The sequence below is a fragment of the Podarcis vaucheri genome (genome assembly GCF_965113315.1).
Source record: "Podarcis vaucheri genome assembly, chromosome: 10".
In the NCBI taxonomy this organism is placed as follows: Eukaryota; Metazoa; Chordata; class Lepidosauria; order Squamata; family Lacertidae; genus Podarcis; species Podarcis vaucheri.
Genome location: NC_138748.1, coordinates 26,718,908 through 26,733,821, shown reverse-complemented (window position 1 = coordinate 26,733,821; position 14,914 = coordinate 26,718,908). Strand labels below are relative to the sequence as shown.

At 42.5% G+C, this 14,914-nt stretch overlaps 1 protein-coding gene across 6 annotated transcripts in view; it reads right to left on the bottom strand.

Annotated features, from left to right (window-relative positions):
* Positions 1-592: 592 nt before the first annotated feature.
* SLC16A7 (solute carrier family 16 member 7) overlaps positions 593-14,914 on the bottom strand; it is a 117,936-nt gene continuing 103,614 nt past the window's right edge. For all 6 annotated transcript variants that reach the window (XM_082239748.1, XM_082239749.1, XM_082239750.1 and 3 more), the window contains 3 exons: positions 13,030-13,173; positions 9,436-10,248; positions 593-7,608 (listed from right to left, as the gene is read on the bottom strand). In XM_082239748.1, the coding sequence (XP_082095874.1) occupies positions 7,337-7,608; positions 9,436-10,248; positions 13,030-13,173 (1,229 nt within the window). In that variant the 3' untranslated portion in view covers positions 593-7,336. The remainder of the gene's footprint in view (positions 7,609-9,435; positions 10,249-13,029; positions 13,174-14,914) is intronic.

Here is a 14,914-nt window from a genome sequence, read left to right as displayed (position 1 = left end):
GATTCCATCCTGTGACATCAGGCTTAAATGGTTTGTGGATTTGGTTTTCATGCTTTCAAAATCCTAATATGAGTACTTTTTTATTTTTTAAAAAAGCAATGCTCATGCATATGTTTTCATGGCTAAGGCATCCTTCCTTACCCGGAACTTCCAAGAAGCAAGATGGCAAATTCTTTGCCCCAGCACAGGCTTATGGTTTGTGGCTGTATATTGCCATAGATCAGGGGTCAACAAGCTTTTTGAGCCAGTGGGCACATTTGGAACGTACTGTTGGTGGCAGCCACAAAATGGCTGCCGCAGGAGCATCACGCAAAATGCCTACCACAGCCAAAAGAACAAACAAGAGAGAGGAGACCACAAAATGGTATGGCCTGCCACCTCATCCACTGGGGAAAAGGCACCTTTGTCAGTCACCATCACACACATACACACAGAGGTCTTTATACTCCTCCTCTGTTCAGAACAGAAAGGAGAGTCAGTGTCCACTCCTGGCATCCAATGAAATGTGGGCAAGTTTAAGGATGTGTGCTCAATGTGAGGCTGAACCAGTAAAACAGGAAATGAGGAGACAAAACAAGCAGTCTCATGTGAGTTGTGTTTTTTGGAGGAGATATTTAATGTTTTCTAAAGGAAATATTTTGTGGGTGCCGTAGAAGGTGCTGGAGAGCACACTAGTGCCCATGGGTGCCATATTGGCAAACCGATGCAAGACCTCAGGGTTTTTTTTGTTTTTAAAGACAACCCAGAGTACAATTTGTTCAGAGATCATCTATACAACATATACACACGCATTTTAAAAAAGGCAATTCCTTACACTCAGACAGCAGTGAAAATATGCAGCAGTATTTCAGGCCACATTGAATTGTTGAGGCTGCGTAGTACAGCAATGTTATAAAATATTGCAATTCTCTCTTTTAATAAATACTTGAAGTTAAGACTGAAGATGAGAATAATCAAGTACTGCGTTGCAGAAAAATAATAATTTGTTGAAGTATTTTTCATCTGTTACAAATAAATTTTATTTACCAAACACAATTAAAAAAAGAAAAACATTCCCAGCAGATATGAATGATGAAGATTACATTCTGATAAAGGAAGGCTTGCAAAGAACCAGGCAACTTTGATTCTTTTGGACTAAGGATTTGTTCTGGTATATATATATATACCTTTTCAATACGTTCATGTACATTCATGTTAATGCCATTATTTACACATTCCAGAAAAATTAGACATATTGGCTGGGATCCATAGCAGGAAGATATGTGCATGGAACAGAATTGTGCGCAGTGAGGATTTTGCTTACTGTTTTGGCCATAACATATTCCACTGCAGAAGAGGTAAGCTATTTTTTATATGGACCAATGGGCTGTCTCTTTAGCAGTGGGAAATGCAGTGGTTAATTTTTTTTAAAAGCAAGCGCCACCAGGGCTGCACATGGAGTTTACTTTTGGATCCCAGCCACTGTGTGTAAATTTAGGGGTTGATTCATTCAGAAAATTATGCAGGCATTGTGCTGGTTGCCACAAGGTATTCAGACTTGGTCTGTATATGTAGAACCCTGCTTCCATTCCAACTATCTCCTAACAAGGGCTGATGTTAGGACAACAGAAAAACACCTCTTTCTCTGACGATGTAAAGTTGGATATATAGTATCACTTACAGCTAAAAAAATCAGGCGGGGTGGGCTACTGTTCTTATTTACAGTGTTACAGTACACAAAATGGCTGCATATTGTGGACGGAGGTTGGTTGGTGACTGCATTGGAAATATATGTTATAGGTGCTCTTTTGAGGTTTTGTACTCATCTTCAGACTTAGAAATAGCAAGAAAGGAGACTCTAGCAGGAAAGAACAGTCACTAAGACATAAAAAGAAGGGGATGGTGGAAGAAAATGCTTCCAATAGTTCATGGCAAAGACAATCCAAGCACCAAAGGGTATGCCATTATTATCCTACAATGGAGCTCAAGAGAAATACTCAGCTGAGCTCTTTGGGTATTACTTGCATGAAACTCTCAAAGTTGTGTGGCTCCTTCTGCCTTCACCATCAGTGCTGAGACAGCTGAAGCAGATGAGGCTCCCAGGCTCTGTGCATGATTTAGATCTGTGGTCACCCAGGGTTCCAAGTCATGTGGGTTCGCCTCCACCTATACAGCAGGCCCTTTGCTTCAGAGGTTTTCTGTCTCAGCTCTGCGATAGCAAGAAGAATGGCACAAGGATGGGAATTGGTCCAAATATGTGGTCCTTTCACCAAGGTTGATCATCTAGCATAAGATCTAGGAACCACAAAAAGTTCAGAGCACCCTGCAAGAAGGAAATGTCCATAAATTAAATTGACATAAATGTCCATAAAATAATTTGACAGGAACCAAATATGGAATTTCCCAGAGCTCAAGAATATTCAGAACTTGAATTTGGCTTAGGCATGTCTCTAGTTTACAGGAAAAGAAGAGGAGGAGGAAGTGGAGGAGACATATTGCATTCTAAGAGAACCAGGGAGATGTTCATGGCTATTTTTTCTAGAAAAATAGCACTGATAGGGATTGCTTAATCTTAAAATGTTACTTTAATAGAATTGAACTGCACAATGGTCAACTTCAGGGCCAGCCCAAACATTAGGAAAAGTGAGGCAAGTGCCTCAGGCAGCAAATATTGGGGGCAGTTGCCACTCATGGCTGTTCCTGCTGAGTTCTCCCAGTTTCTCTGATGTCACATGACCTTTCCTGAGCCCCCTAACCTGGCCTGCTTTCTCAGGTGTGGTTGAGGATGCTATCCCATCGCCAGCGTTGCAATACAATTGCCAGCCAGTACATGGTTTGGAGTGGAGGCACAATCTTTCCTTAACCTCAGGTTGAAAAAAACTGTTGGGCCAGCCCTGGCTAACTTTCATAAATTAAGTTATTTTTAAAGGACCTTAAAGGATCTAGGAGATCCACATCGTTATCCAGATCCTGGACAACGAGTTCAGCTCTGAGCAGACTGAGTTACACGTGCTTTAAGTGCCTTAGGTCTCAAAAAAGGCTGTGATGCTTTGGATCAGCTTTGCATTCTCCTTTTACAGTACGTAGAATACCAATGTAAATAAAGACAAGCAAACCAAACATAATGAAATTATCCCAAAACAGCAAATAAGATATGCAAAGAAGAGAGTGGGGGCAAATGTGTCACCTTGTTCTCCCTTCTTTTTTAAAACAAAAAAACAACCCTTGAGGTGTTAGCATATTTAATATGCTTGAGAATCTGCCAAATAGTCAAATTTTTAGAGGTTATAAAAAAAAGAGCTTCAATGAATTTGAAAATGTTCCTACTTTTCTGAAAGGAGTGCTGCATAAACAGTGCATACATATTTTATGAATCAAACCCTGAATTTTCACTTCTAAAACATTTGTTCTAAAATATCCACCCGAGAGCTTTGCACCTTCTCTTCCTCATATATTAAACAAACATTGTCTTGAACTACATTCATTGTGAGATTCGTGTGTGGTTTTTTTATTTTTTTTAAAAAAACAAATTACCATTTTCCTTGCAGGCAGGTAATGTTAAACAGCAATGCACTTAATTTATACCATGTGTGCTTAACTATGAATAATGGCTTAATATGGAGGAAAAAGTGGCAACCGTCTGTATATATTTATGTGTCACATCAAGCAAAGGAACCCAAGGTATATATGTAAATAGGTGAAGGGTCGGGCTATGCAGATAAAGTTTGGCTTGGTTTTTAAAGGCTGGTAATTGAGTCCTATAGGATAAAATAAATGGCCTACAGCACAGCAGAGTGGAGAGGTGAAACCGATCCCTCATCCCAGAATCTGGGGTCAACAAGGATCGAATTGAACCCTCGTCCCAATTATGTCCTTGAAGACACCACTACAATTTTTCTTATGTAAGTGAGTGACTCCTAGTCACTCAACCAGGGGGAAAATAAAGCTTTGCATTTGGGGGGAAATATTCCTGTCAAACAAAAACACGACCGCCAGCTCTGAGAGTGGTTGGCCTTTTCATGACTGATAGGGAGCCCATGGATGGTGGTACAAGATTCATTGTAATCCCAAATAGAACCCTTCAATATACAACCCTTCACCCTGGTTCCACCTGTCATAATGAAGAACATTTTCCTAGTATGGGACTGAAGCCATCCTTGCTTTAAAAAGAAGTCTCATTGGATGTGTAGGATAGTCTGCTGTTCAATTAAGTTGCTGGTATAGCAGATTACAGGTGGAGAGGGGCTATACCATAGGACAACCCCCACCACCACCTTTGCTCCATCCTGCCTATTCATTCAAAGCCCCCCCCCCACATTTGTGAACTGATGTTTGGGTGTGACCAGCGCCTTTTTCCTAGAAAAAGAGGTGCCAGAACTCACCATCAACACCTCCCTCATTCTCTTAGGATGGCAATGGCAACCACCTGAGAGGTGCCATAACTGAGTTCTGGAAAGTTCCGGCTGAAACAAACAGGCCCCGAGTGTGATCCATATTAAAAACAGGGTTGGGTGCTGTTGATTCCATGAAGCTAAAACAAGTTTCTCTTTGTTCCACCCCTCTCTTGGACAGAAAGGTTAAACTCAATGCTAAAGGGGCACAGAATGGAGAGGGCACTCTACTTTTTTGGTTCTTGGTTTAAGCAGCATGTATTGCGTATCTCAAGCACAAGGATTACAGTTCATCTTGTCCATTTTTGAAAGAATGGCTGTCTTTTGCAGGCATAATGGGGGTGGGGAGCACACTGTAAATTGGTGGCTCGTTTTCATTTTCTACAGAAAATATAACAACATATCTATATGCAGATCAAATACTGGGTTTTATAGGACCTTATAGATCAGGCATGTCCAACCGGTTGATTGCAATCTACCAGTTGATCGAGGGGGCAATACAGGTCGATTGCGACCCCACCCCCAAAGCTAAACAACTCCGTAGAATCCTCCATTATCCCCTAAAAAAACCTCAGCAACTCTTGGCAATGACAGTGGGTAGATCACTGCCAGTTTAATTATACTGGGAGTAGATCGCAGTCTCCTGGGGGTTGGTCATGCCTGTTAAAGATGAAAGACTGAAATACAGTTAAAGTGGTGTTCTGCAGGACATAACGCTTGACCCCGCTATCGTGCATAACACACGTTTCACCTCATACTCTGCATGAACATAACATTGACAGTCTTGCTTTGCATTGCCATCATGGTCTTAGAAATGGCGGAAGGATCTGGCCACATGCACTGAAAGGGGCTTATGGAAGGGGATGCATTGGCCAGACTGAGTTCAGAAATGCAGCTGGGATGAGGCTGAGGACTTCTTTGCAAAGACTGACAAACATACCAGCTGGAATACATACTACTTTGACCTGATCTGGTGCTACTTCAATTTCATCAGTATTGGGAAATGTTCTGCATGACCAATAGGTACATTTCTGTGGACACTGGGCTGAAACAACTGACTAGCTTTGAATCTCTGGACCAAGTTGGTCCATAAGGAACTGATAACCACCAGAAGATTTCTTTGGCCTTCAAATAATTTGATCTACCTACAGAGACAAAAAAGCTTACTGTCTCTGATATTGACAGCAGGGAGAAATCCATGATGGCCAACTAAGCTGTATGCAGCTCCCACATTTATTTTATCTGGTCCCTGTTAGCCCTATGAGTGCCTGAGCACACATGGTCTACAGTAGTAAAGGACTAAGGCTGGAATCTACACTGATCTGGAAAAACGCTATTAAACACTATAAAAAAGTTACATAGCTCTCCATGCAATTTCCCATTGCCAATGGATCACTTCTTTGCAGCACCCTCTCGTGTCACATTTTTATAACGTATTTTTTAACATTATAACCAACCAGTGTAGATTCACCCTAACTCCTAGTTGGCAGGAATTTTGTTAGCGGGGGTCAGTTTTGTCTATCTAAATACACTTTTGAGTCCAGAGTCTCAAGAACAGAGGTAACTGGGTAAAGTGGCAGTGACAACTACAAATGTAAAACAGATTTCAAACATGTCTGGAATACAGTGATGAGCACAAGGCAACGTATTGTTCAGAAGTTATACCCTGATCCTAAACGTCTGTGCCAGCATATCTACATATTTGTGATATTGCAACAATGCAGCAGTTGGACACAACCCATCCTAAGTATTATTTTGCAAGTCTTAGGATCAGGCTGTAAATATTTCAGTGTCAAATCTATTACAGCAGAGGGAAATGACCCTTTATTTGCCACAATTAAAACACCTATTGCGCTTAGCAATAAAACCCACCAGTTCTTGTATCCGATTTTGTTTGTCCTTGAAAATCCACATAGTAAAATTTGATCAGAAAGAAAACAGCTTTTGATCCACTGAAAGTTCCCTATGAAAGAGTAATTTGCTTTGTGCGCTTTTTGCTCAGGTAGCTGTTAACAGTAACCTTTCATTTTTAAAATTATGTTTTCACATGCTTTCCTCCTTCTGGCCCAAAACATACCATGCGAAGAGGTCAATAGGCATTGATCAATATCTGAAGGATTAAGACCTTTGTTTTCCATCCCTAGACAACCACCTATTTTTGCATTAGACACATGTTTGTAGCAGGAATCGTTTGGTTTTTTTGGAAGACCTTGCCGTCCAAGTTCTACCCTGATTCGAGTCAGCATTTGAACGGACTCACTCACACCAAGTTAAAAACAGGAGACCTAATACTTTTGACACCAAAACAAAACACAATATAATGCCTCAATCCTATTCCGTCCCTGTACGGAGAACAGAATGGGGTCTGGATCCACAGAGAACTACAGCATAACCTACGCCTTTGCTGCACCGTGCTACTTCTGCACTGCTGGTGGATACAGATTTTGCATCTGAGGAGCTTCAAGGTGCTAGATGCTTCAGGCAAGGTGCAGAAAGGCTTCGTTTAGCTGTGAGTGGTTGGCCATGTTACAGCCATTGAAACTGCGAGGGCCAGGCTTGAATACCAATGAGCAGGAGGGGTCCCAAATGCCGCAGATCTAGCTTACCACTTTTTGAAGCATTCCCTTCTAAAGAGCTCCCCCCAACCCCCCTAAATACAAGAGTTTCAGATAATCTAAATGCACCATGGTTACCTTTTTCTGGGGCAGCGCAGTGGGAGAGAGAGAAATTATGATCTTCTACGGCGAATCCTTCTGCACCTTCTCTCTCTCTCTCCATGGAAGGGGCAGGATTGGGATCTAAGCGACTGGTTTTATTTTATGTTCTGCAAACTCCTCCCCCCCCTTCAGAATTGCAACTGATTATTATTTCTATAAAACCTGGCCTGTACTTGGAAGAAATACTTCTAATGGAAGTTATAAATATGAGTATTTGAACCACATCTCTTTTTTGTTTGTGTGCGCGCATTAAATATTAGTTTCTCTTTCTGACGGGTTTTCTGGCAGTTTGCTTGATCTGCTGACCGTCTCTTCGCTCTCTTTGTGGGTCAAGGGCTCCACTTCCTTGGAATCGGCATGCTTGAGGGCTCTCTGCCGCTCCTCTTCCGCTCTCTTCTCCTTTGCCAAAAGTCTGTAGTTGATCGCGTTCCCAATAAATAGCCAGATGCTTGCAACGATGACAATGACACCGCAGACAAAATACATGTATTTGTAATCTTTCGTTATGTCCACGAGCAAACCTGGAAGATAAAAAGAGAATCCCTGCAAATAATACTGAAGGTGAAACAAATCATTCTCTCATGGCAGACAGAAAGGAAGGTCCATATGCAACTTTTGCAAGTAGAAATAGTGTTACTTAGCTCAACAGTGCCAGGAATTCAGTGCTATCGTTGACTGTTCCTTGCAAATGGTTCAAGAGTTAAGGCAATCATCATCAATCTGCTGCTCTTATATGTTAAATTTAACATATATTTAAACTCTGCTCATCACTGACTGTAATTTTGCATTGCATTGCCATTTGACTCTTACCTCAAATTTTCTCCTTTGCATACTTGTTAACTAGGATTTCACTTTAGGCATTTAATGAAGTGAGCCTGAGTACACAATAGCTTATACTAGAATAAATTTTGACAGATTTTTAGGTGTCCCAAGACTCTTTTGTTCCAAGAGTCTAACATAACTACCTCTCTGGAAATGCTTCACTGGTGTAAGGCTCTTACTTCAAGAACTGCAAGGTTGGAGGTGTGTGTGTGCATGCGGTGAACGAGGAAGAGAACTCATATTAGGAAAGGTGCTGTTTGCTGGAAAATGACCAATCCAGAACAACACAGATGCAGCTGATCGATTATGAGCTGCTATGAATTGTCCTTTTGACTGTGCATTGGTGTAAAAAGTTCAGAATAAGTGAACTATATAATGGGAGATGGGATCCTTCCCATCTATGGACTGTCAAGGGATTCAACAGAAAGAAATGCTGTGTTTGCCACCATTAAATAAAAGTAAATGGCAAGATGGGTGTAAGAGAAGAAGGGCAGAAACTCTGAAAGCGTATATGCCAAAATAAGTTCGGGAATCTTCAATGAGAAACTAGCAGTCTAAGCAGGACTGATCATTACTAACCCAGGAGGTAAATACACCACTAGGTGGCATACTGAGAGCTAGAGTAGCCAGTTTCTAATTGAAGAAAGCTCTTTTCACATGGCAATTAAAGGTAGTGATTGATTTCAATTGCAATAATTCAGTGTTCTGTTCAATGGTTTTTTATACTTAGACCAGGGCAAATTAAAATTATATCAATGTCTACACACCTAACTTTGAATGAAAATAAAAGCCATAAGAATATCTGGTGATCCATTGTTCTTCCCTCCCTATACCCATTAAAGAAAATTCAGACAGGACTACCATTGCATTAAAGGACAACAGCATCTTGTGGGATTGCCCACAACAGCATCCCCCGAACTTGTGATTCCCAGGAACCAGGCATGTACACTGCCTTGGTCTTCATGGTGGAAATGCAGGATAGACCTGTAATACCAACAATAATATTGTAGGGTACAGTAGGAAATGGTAGACGGAAGGATCTTTGCATATGCTATGTGGAAGAGAAAGGTGAAGAAAGGGGAGCCAGTGGAAAAAGCTCACCATGTCCGATAAGACTGTGTGCTGTCTGAAGAAAGCCAGTGGAGAATGGAGGGAGGGGAGAAATCTGATTGGGATGACAGGTGACCAGAAGATATGGATTGCTTGATTGAGAGGTGGGAACTTGTGGAAACATGGAAGGAAGCGGGAGGGTGGGTGAAGGAAACCAAAGGGCCAAGGAGAAAGGAAATTTAACAAAATGTTTTCACACAGGATTTAAGGACAGAAGGAAATGTGTGGACAAGGAAACATTAGATTCCAGAAGGGTGGGGCCAGGAAAGTTATAAATAAATCTGAATGAGGTGCGCACGGAGTTAAATTCCATATATTGACTTGCACCAACCAGCCAAGCTGTTGGTTGCAGGTCTCTTAACAGTTCAAATGCATACTTGCCATTTTCTTATCATGACCATCATCAATATACTCACCTCCCAACGGAGGGCCTAAAAGAACAGGGCAGCACTCCACAATGGTGACGAGTCCTACAGCGCTGGAAAACCTGCTAGCACCAACCAAATCCATGAGGGTCTCAAAAAGGACACTGCTCACCATGCCGAAGGCAAGTCCAAAAAACACCGCATACACAACCAAGCCTGTGTAGTCTTCGGCCAGCGGGCACATGATGTGGCAGATGCCATTGTACAAAACGGCAAAGCTAAAGAAGTATTGGATTTTGGGCCGTATGTATTTGGAGTTTGCGAGCAAGCCCATGGACGGCCTGGCAAACATATCAACAAAAGCCAGGATGGAGAGGAGGAACGCAGCGGAATATTCATCGATCCCCTTGTGCTTGGCATAAGGAGCTAAGAATACAATGGGGGCAAAAAAGCCAAGGAACATGATGACGTTTCCAGATAGATAAATCAGAAACCCTCTGTGTTTGAAGAGGGAGAGATCTAAGTATGTGTTGATGGTTTGCCAAACGGACTTCTTGTCGTTCTTGTGCAAGGCAGAATCTCCTTTCCCCTTTTCTACGTCTTTTTTGACCGCAGGGGCTGGTGTGGGTCCGACGGGCCTCATAAGAGACCCGGCCACGCAACAGTTCAAAAGAAGCCCTCCCAAAATGAGGAAGCTTCCCTTCCAGCCAAAAGCATTGAAGAGAAACTGATTGAGAGGTGCCAGAGTACTTAGAAACACTGGACTCCCAGCCATGGCCAGTCCGTTAGCAATGGGGCGTTTTTTGTAAAAATACTTGCCAATCATTGTCAAAGCTGGCTGCAAGTTGAATGCCAAGCCCAAACCTAAAAGAAAGGAAGAAAGAAAACACACACACACAGACACACAAGCATGAAAAATAGAGCATTCCCCTAGAATAGTACCAAATTGTCACCTTCCAAGCACCCCATATAAACAACAAACAGCCAAAATGCCAGCTAGTAATTCTCCAGAAATATTAAAAAGCTGTTGGCGCTGGCAAATAAACGGGAGCATTCATTGCTTCCCATGTGCTTTAATGTCACTGATATGCCACACAAAATTTCTCTCGTTTCCCTCAAATTGCAGTGCAATAAAAGCGAGAGCTCTGCAACGCACGATTCATGTTGCAGACAACGGAGTGACAGAGGAACAATGATATCAAGACCTTGAGTACACTGTTTCTGTATTTTACTAAGCTATAATCCAATTTGCTCCTGGTTCATTTCACAGAAGTTATTAAATGTCACCTTCTCGACGAAAACGGCAAGAGTTTAGAAGGATAAATCCTCTGCCTTTAGCTTTATCCTTTACTTAGGTTTGAATAGGTACACATAAAAATAAGGCTTAAAATGCTTAATGGACATGGGCCGTTACACAGAAAATGACACCCTCCCACATCATTGCGGGGTCCCGAGGTTTCCCATGGAGAAGAGACTCACACAAACATTTCAGATTCCTTGTTTGGTGCTGTGACTGGGAACCTTATAGGAAGAATATAGTGGAATAGGCCTGGCAGCCAATCTGCCTCTAGCAATCTTACAGCTGGGTGACCAGAAGGAAGAGTAGCCCTGAATGCAGTCATGTCATATTCGCTGAGCAAAGATGTCTTTCCTCTATGGATGTTACTCATCCTATGTGGATAACACTCTTTCTCAGTCTACAGCCTAATTCTAAGTCCTCACATACCGGTAGCACAGCAGCTAGCAGGTTTGATTTGAGCAGGAGAGACCTGGCTTCAAATCTTCATATAGTCATGAAACTTGCTGGAATGGCTTGAGTGACCTGCTTTCTCTTTGGCTGACCTACCTCACAAAGCTATTGGGAGAATAAGGTGAATGAATTTACCATATTTTTACGTGTATTAGACAAGGTTTTTTGACTCAAAAATCATGTCAAAAAGCTGGATAGTGGCATGAAGGGGAGGCTGCATGCACCAGCCAGCTGGTTGGCGGGCGTGAAACTCCCTCCATGCCACTGTGGGAGGCGCATGCTCTAGGGAGGAGGAGTTTTGAATTTGATATCCTGCTTTATCACTACCCGAAGGAGTTTCAAAGTGGCTAACATTCTCCTTTCCCTTCCTCCCTCACAACAAACACTCTGTGAGGTGAGTGAGGCTGAGAGACTTCAAAGAAGTGTGACTAGCCCAAGGTCACCCAGCAGCTGCATGTGGAGGAGCGGGGAAGCAAACCTGGTTCACCAGATTATGAGACTACCGCTCTTAACCACTACACCCCACTGGCTTCCAGTGTCTCCCACAGCGGCATGGAGGGAAAGCTGTGCACACCAGCCAGCTGGTTGGCGGGAGTGAAATCCCCCCCCCCCATGCCACTGCGGGAGGTTTAGGTCTAGGGAGCGTTTCCTGCAGTGGTGTGGAGGAGAAGCTGTGCGTGCCAGCCAGCTGGTTGGTGGCCCGTGCTCTAGGGAGCTTCCTGCCAGGGCGCGGGGGGAGTGGCTGCCCACTTTGCCAACCCCCAGCAACAGCCCTGCTGGGGTGATGGCACGAGTGCAATTCCCCCCTTAAAAAGCTCAAGAACTTTGGGCCATCTCCCCTCATTTTCTTTAAATTTAGTCCCTCAAAATACGTCTTATACATGGGGATGTCTTATACATGGAAAAATACGGTAAGTCTGGTGGCTGGAATGGTGAAGCTATTCCAAGCTGCTCAAGCACAGGCCAGTATCATTATGGCCTGCTAGTTCCTGAATCAGTCTCTGTCTTCAGAAGTCCACTTGTCATGTCTACTCAGTGCATGCCTACTGCTACAGATTTTTTTATTTCTTAAAAAAAGCATACAGGATTGCCTGTCATAACTTGATCCATGCATCTTTCAGTTAACTTTGCACAGCCAGGTCAGCATGCTGCATCTTTGTGACTCAAGGCTGAAAGAATTGACAGGACATGACAAACTGCAGCCTCAACTTCAGCCTGTAGGTTGGTAACAGCATCGTGTTGTGAAAAGTATTGTGTTTGAGAGACAACAATCCTGTGTGCCGTTTTTGATCTGTGTGTGGTCTCTCATTCACAAAGGCAGACCATCGCTTGAGTGTGCAGTCACCATGTGTGCACCAGCCTTAGGCAGTATAACTAAGCCTAGAAAACAAGCCATCTAGAGGCTCTGTTAGGGTGGGTGCTGAACAGCAAACTGTCTGCTGGCTGCATGCATATGAATGGAAGTTTAATAGAATGGGCATTCTATTAATAGGGCTTTTGCTGATGTTACATCATACAAACCCGATCCTCAGACTCTTGTAACTGAAGCCCGTTTTTTTGGAAACACTGCATTTAGAGCTTGCAGAATTTCCACATAAAACTCTACCACACTGTGAATAAACTCATAACATGGCAAACAGCAACTGGGGCATTTTGGGTACAGTTGGATTTGTATTCCTTGCTGTGTATGGTGACATGATTAAAGGCTAAAAGAACCTGTAGAAAAATGGAGTACTGATGACTATAATAAGTGCTGCCATGAGCTAATCAATGCCTGGGCTGTAATTGCACATGACCCAGTAAGAATGGTGCAAAGAACATGCACCACAAGTTGAATTATCATTAAAAAAATTGAAACCCAGGGGCTTTGTCTGGGATAGCAGGTTAATACTTACCTCCAATGACACCTATGCAGATATAAAGTTCTAGGACACTGTTGCAGAATGAAGAGCTAATCATTCCAAATGAAGCCAGGACCCCGCCCGCAATCATGACTGGCCGGCTGCCATATTTGTTCACCAAGACGCTGCTTATGGGGCCTAAATACAGGGGGAGGGGGGAGAGAAATTACTTTCTGAAAGCATAAATGCAATGGAAATCAGGAGCATTTCCTGTGAGGGACAGAAGACTTCACACTCAGCTCAGAAAATATGAAGAAACCTGGTTATTCACATCAGTGCATTTGCAGCAGCCTTCTATTGAATCAGACCAGTGTTAATCCTTATAGAGGTGAACATGAGAGGTCCAACTGCCCATGTATAACCTATTCAGGGCTGGGCCTGCTGTGCAGTGGAGTGAAGCCACCTACTTCAGCTGCTGTCATAACATGGGCTGGCGGAGAGTGTATAGATGAAGGCAGCAATTGGGGTTTGAAGAGCAGGGATGGGGGCAGGTGGATTTTGGAATCAGTTCCCTGTTTAAGGGTGGACCTGTCTGAGCAGCACTTTCCAAAACAGTATGTTGAAAACTTTTCTGTCCTGTCTTTCCATAATAGTTCCATAATAGTTAGCTGGTTTTTAAATTTTTATTGTATGTTTTTGTGTGTGGTTTTTTTAAAGTGTGGTTTCAGATACAAAATTGTTGTAAACCACACTGGTATTTTTGTATGACTAGAACAGCGGCGTATGAATATTTTAATAAACAAATAAATTCGCAAAACCAGAACACAGGCACTTTGAAATTCCCACTTCTCTGAATTTTGCGATACAGCTCTCCAGCTGAGTGACATGCGTAAAAATGCATAGGATAGGGTAAAGTGTGTGTGCAAACACCTCTGTTAGTGAAAATAATAGAGCAAATGCATGGTATTGGTGAATATCACCAATATCATGGGGGCCAGAGACAAAAGGGGGCAAGGCAAGAAATGGGGGTTTTACTTTTGTGTAGTATGCAGGTTTTTACACCCATCCAAGGACACATTCCAGCCAGGCAAAATTACCCACAGAAGGTGCAAAGCATGTGCTGTAGGCCTTGGGTAAGTCTTGGCCCCTGGGGCTGAAGTTTCCCACTTGAAATATAGGCTGGCAAATGACTCAGTCAACAATACTGCATTCCACCCACATTTTAAACAGATGAAACCCTTTTTTTCAGGCTGGATGTGACGTGATATTCCCATGCGCTGGCAATCACACATGGACACTGGAGTCTTTTTAGATCACTGGCAGTTCTGCCTAACAATTGCTTTTGTTTTATTTCAAAATGGGGGTTCCGCAGAGAAAGTGGCTGTGCAGAAAAAGTGACAGATAACAGGACCTATGTGCACCTGGTACATGTGCATGTTATATATCATGGATATGAATACATTTAGAAATCAACCAGATTTTTAATCTGCATAGACATTGACTATTTCTCTTTCTAGGAGGGATGAAAGGAAATTTTGTTTTTTCAACATTTGCCACCAAACTGACCTCATTTGCACCTCCCTGATTAATTCATCGTCAAAAATGTAATTATTCTTTGTATTTCATACTTTTCTGAATTGCAGGAAGTTCATGTGTCAAAAATATACCAATATGCAAAAAATTGCATATTTTAAGATAAAATATGTTTATAACTGTAACATTCAGATAACGTACATGTTGCGATAAAATGGCGAGAACCAACCAAGTCCAATTGCCCATTGATTTCAGTGGGTCAACTCTGAGTATGCATTTTAATATGCTTGGGATGGAAATGCACAAATTAAGCTGGAAACCAGATGGAAGGGATTTGTGAATGAACATGTGTGAAACTGACACAGACTGGAAATAGACTGCTCTGTCCAGCATCTCTTTATATGCT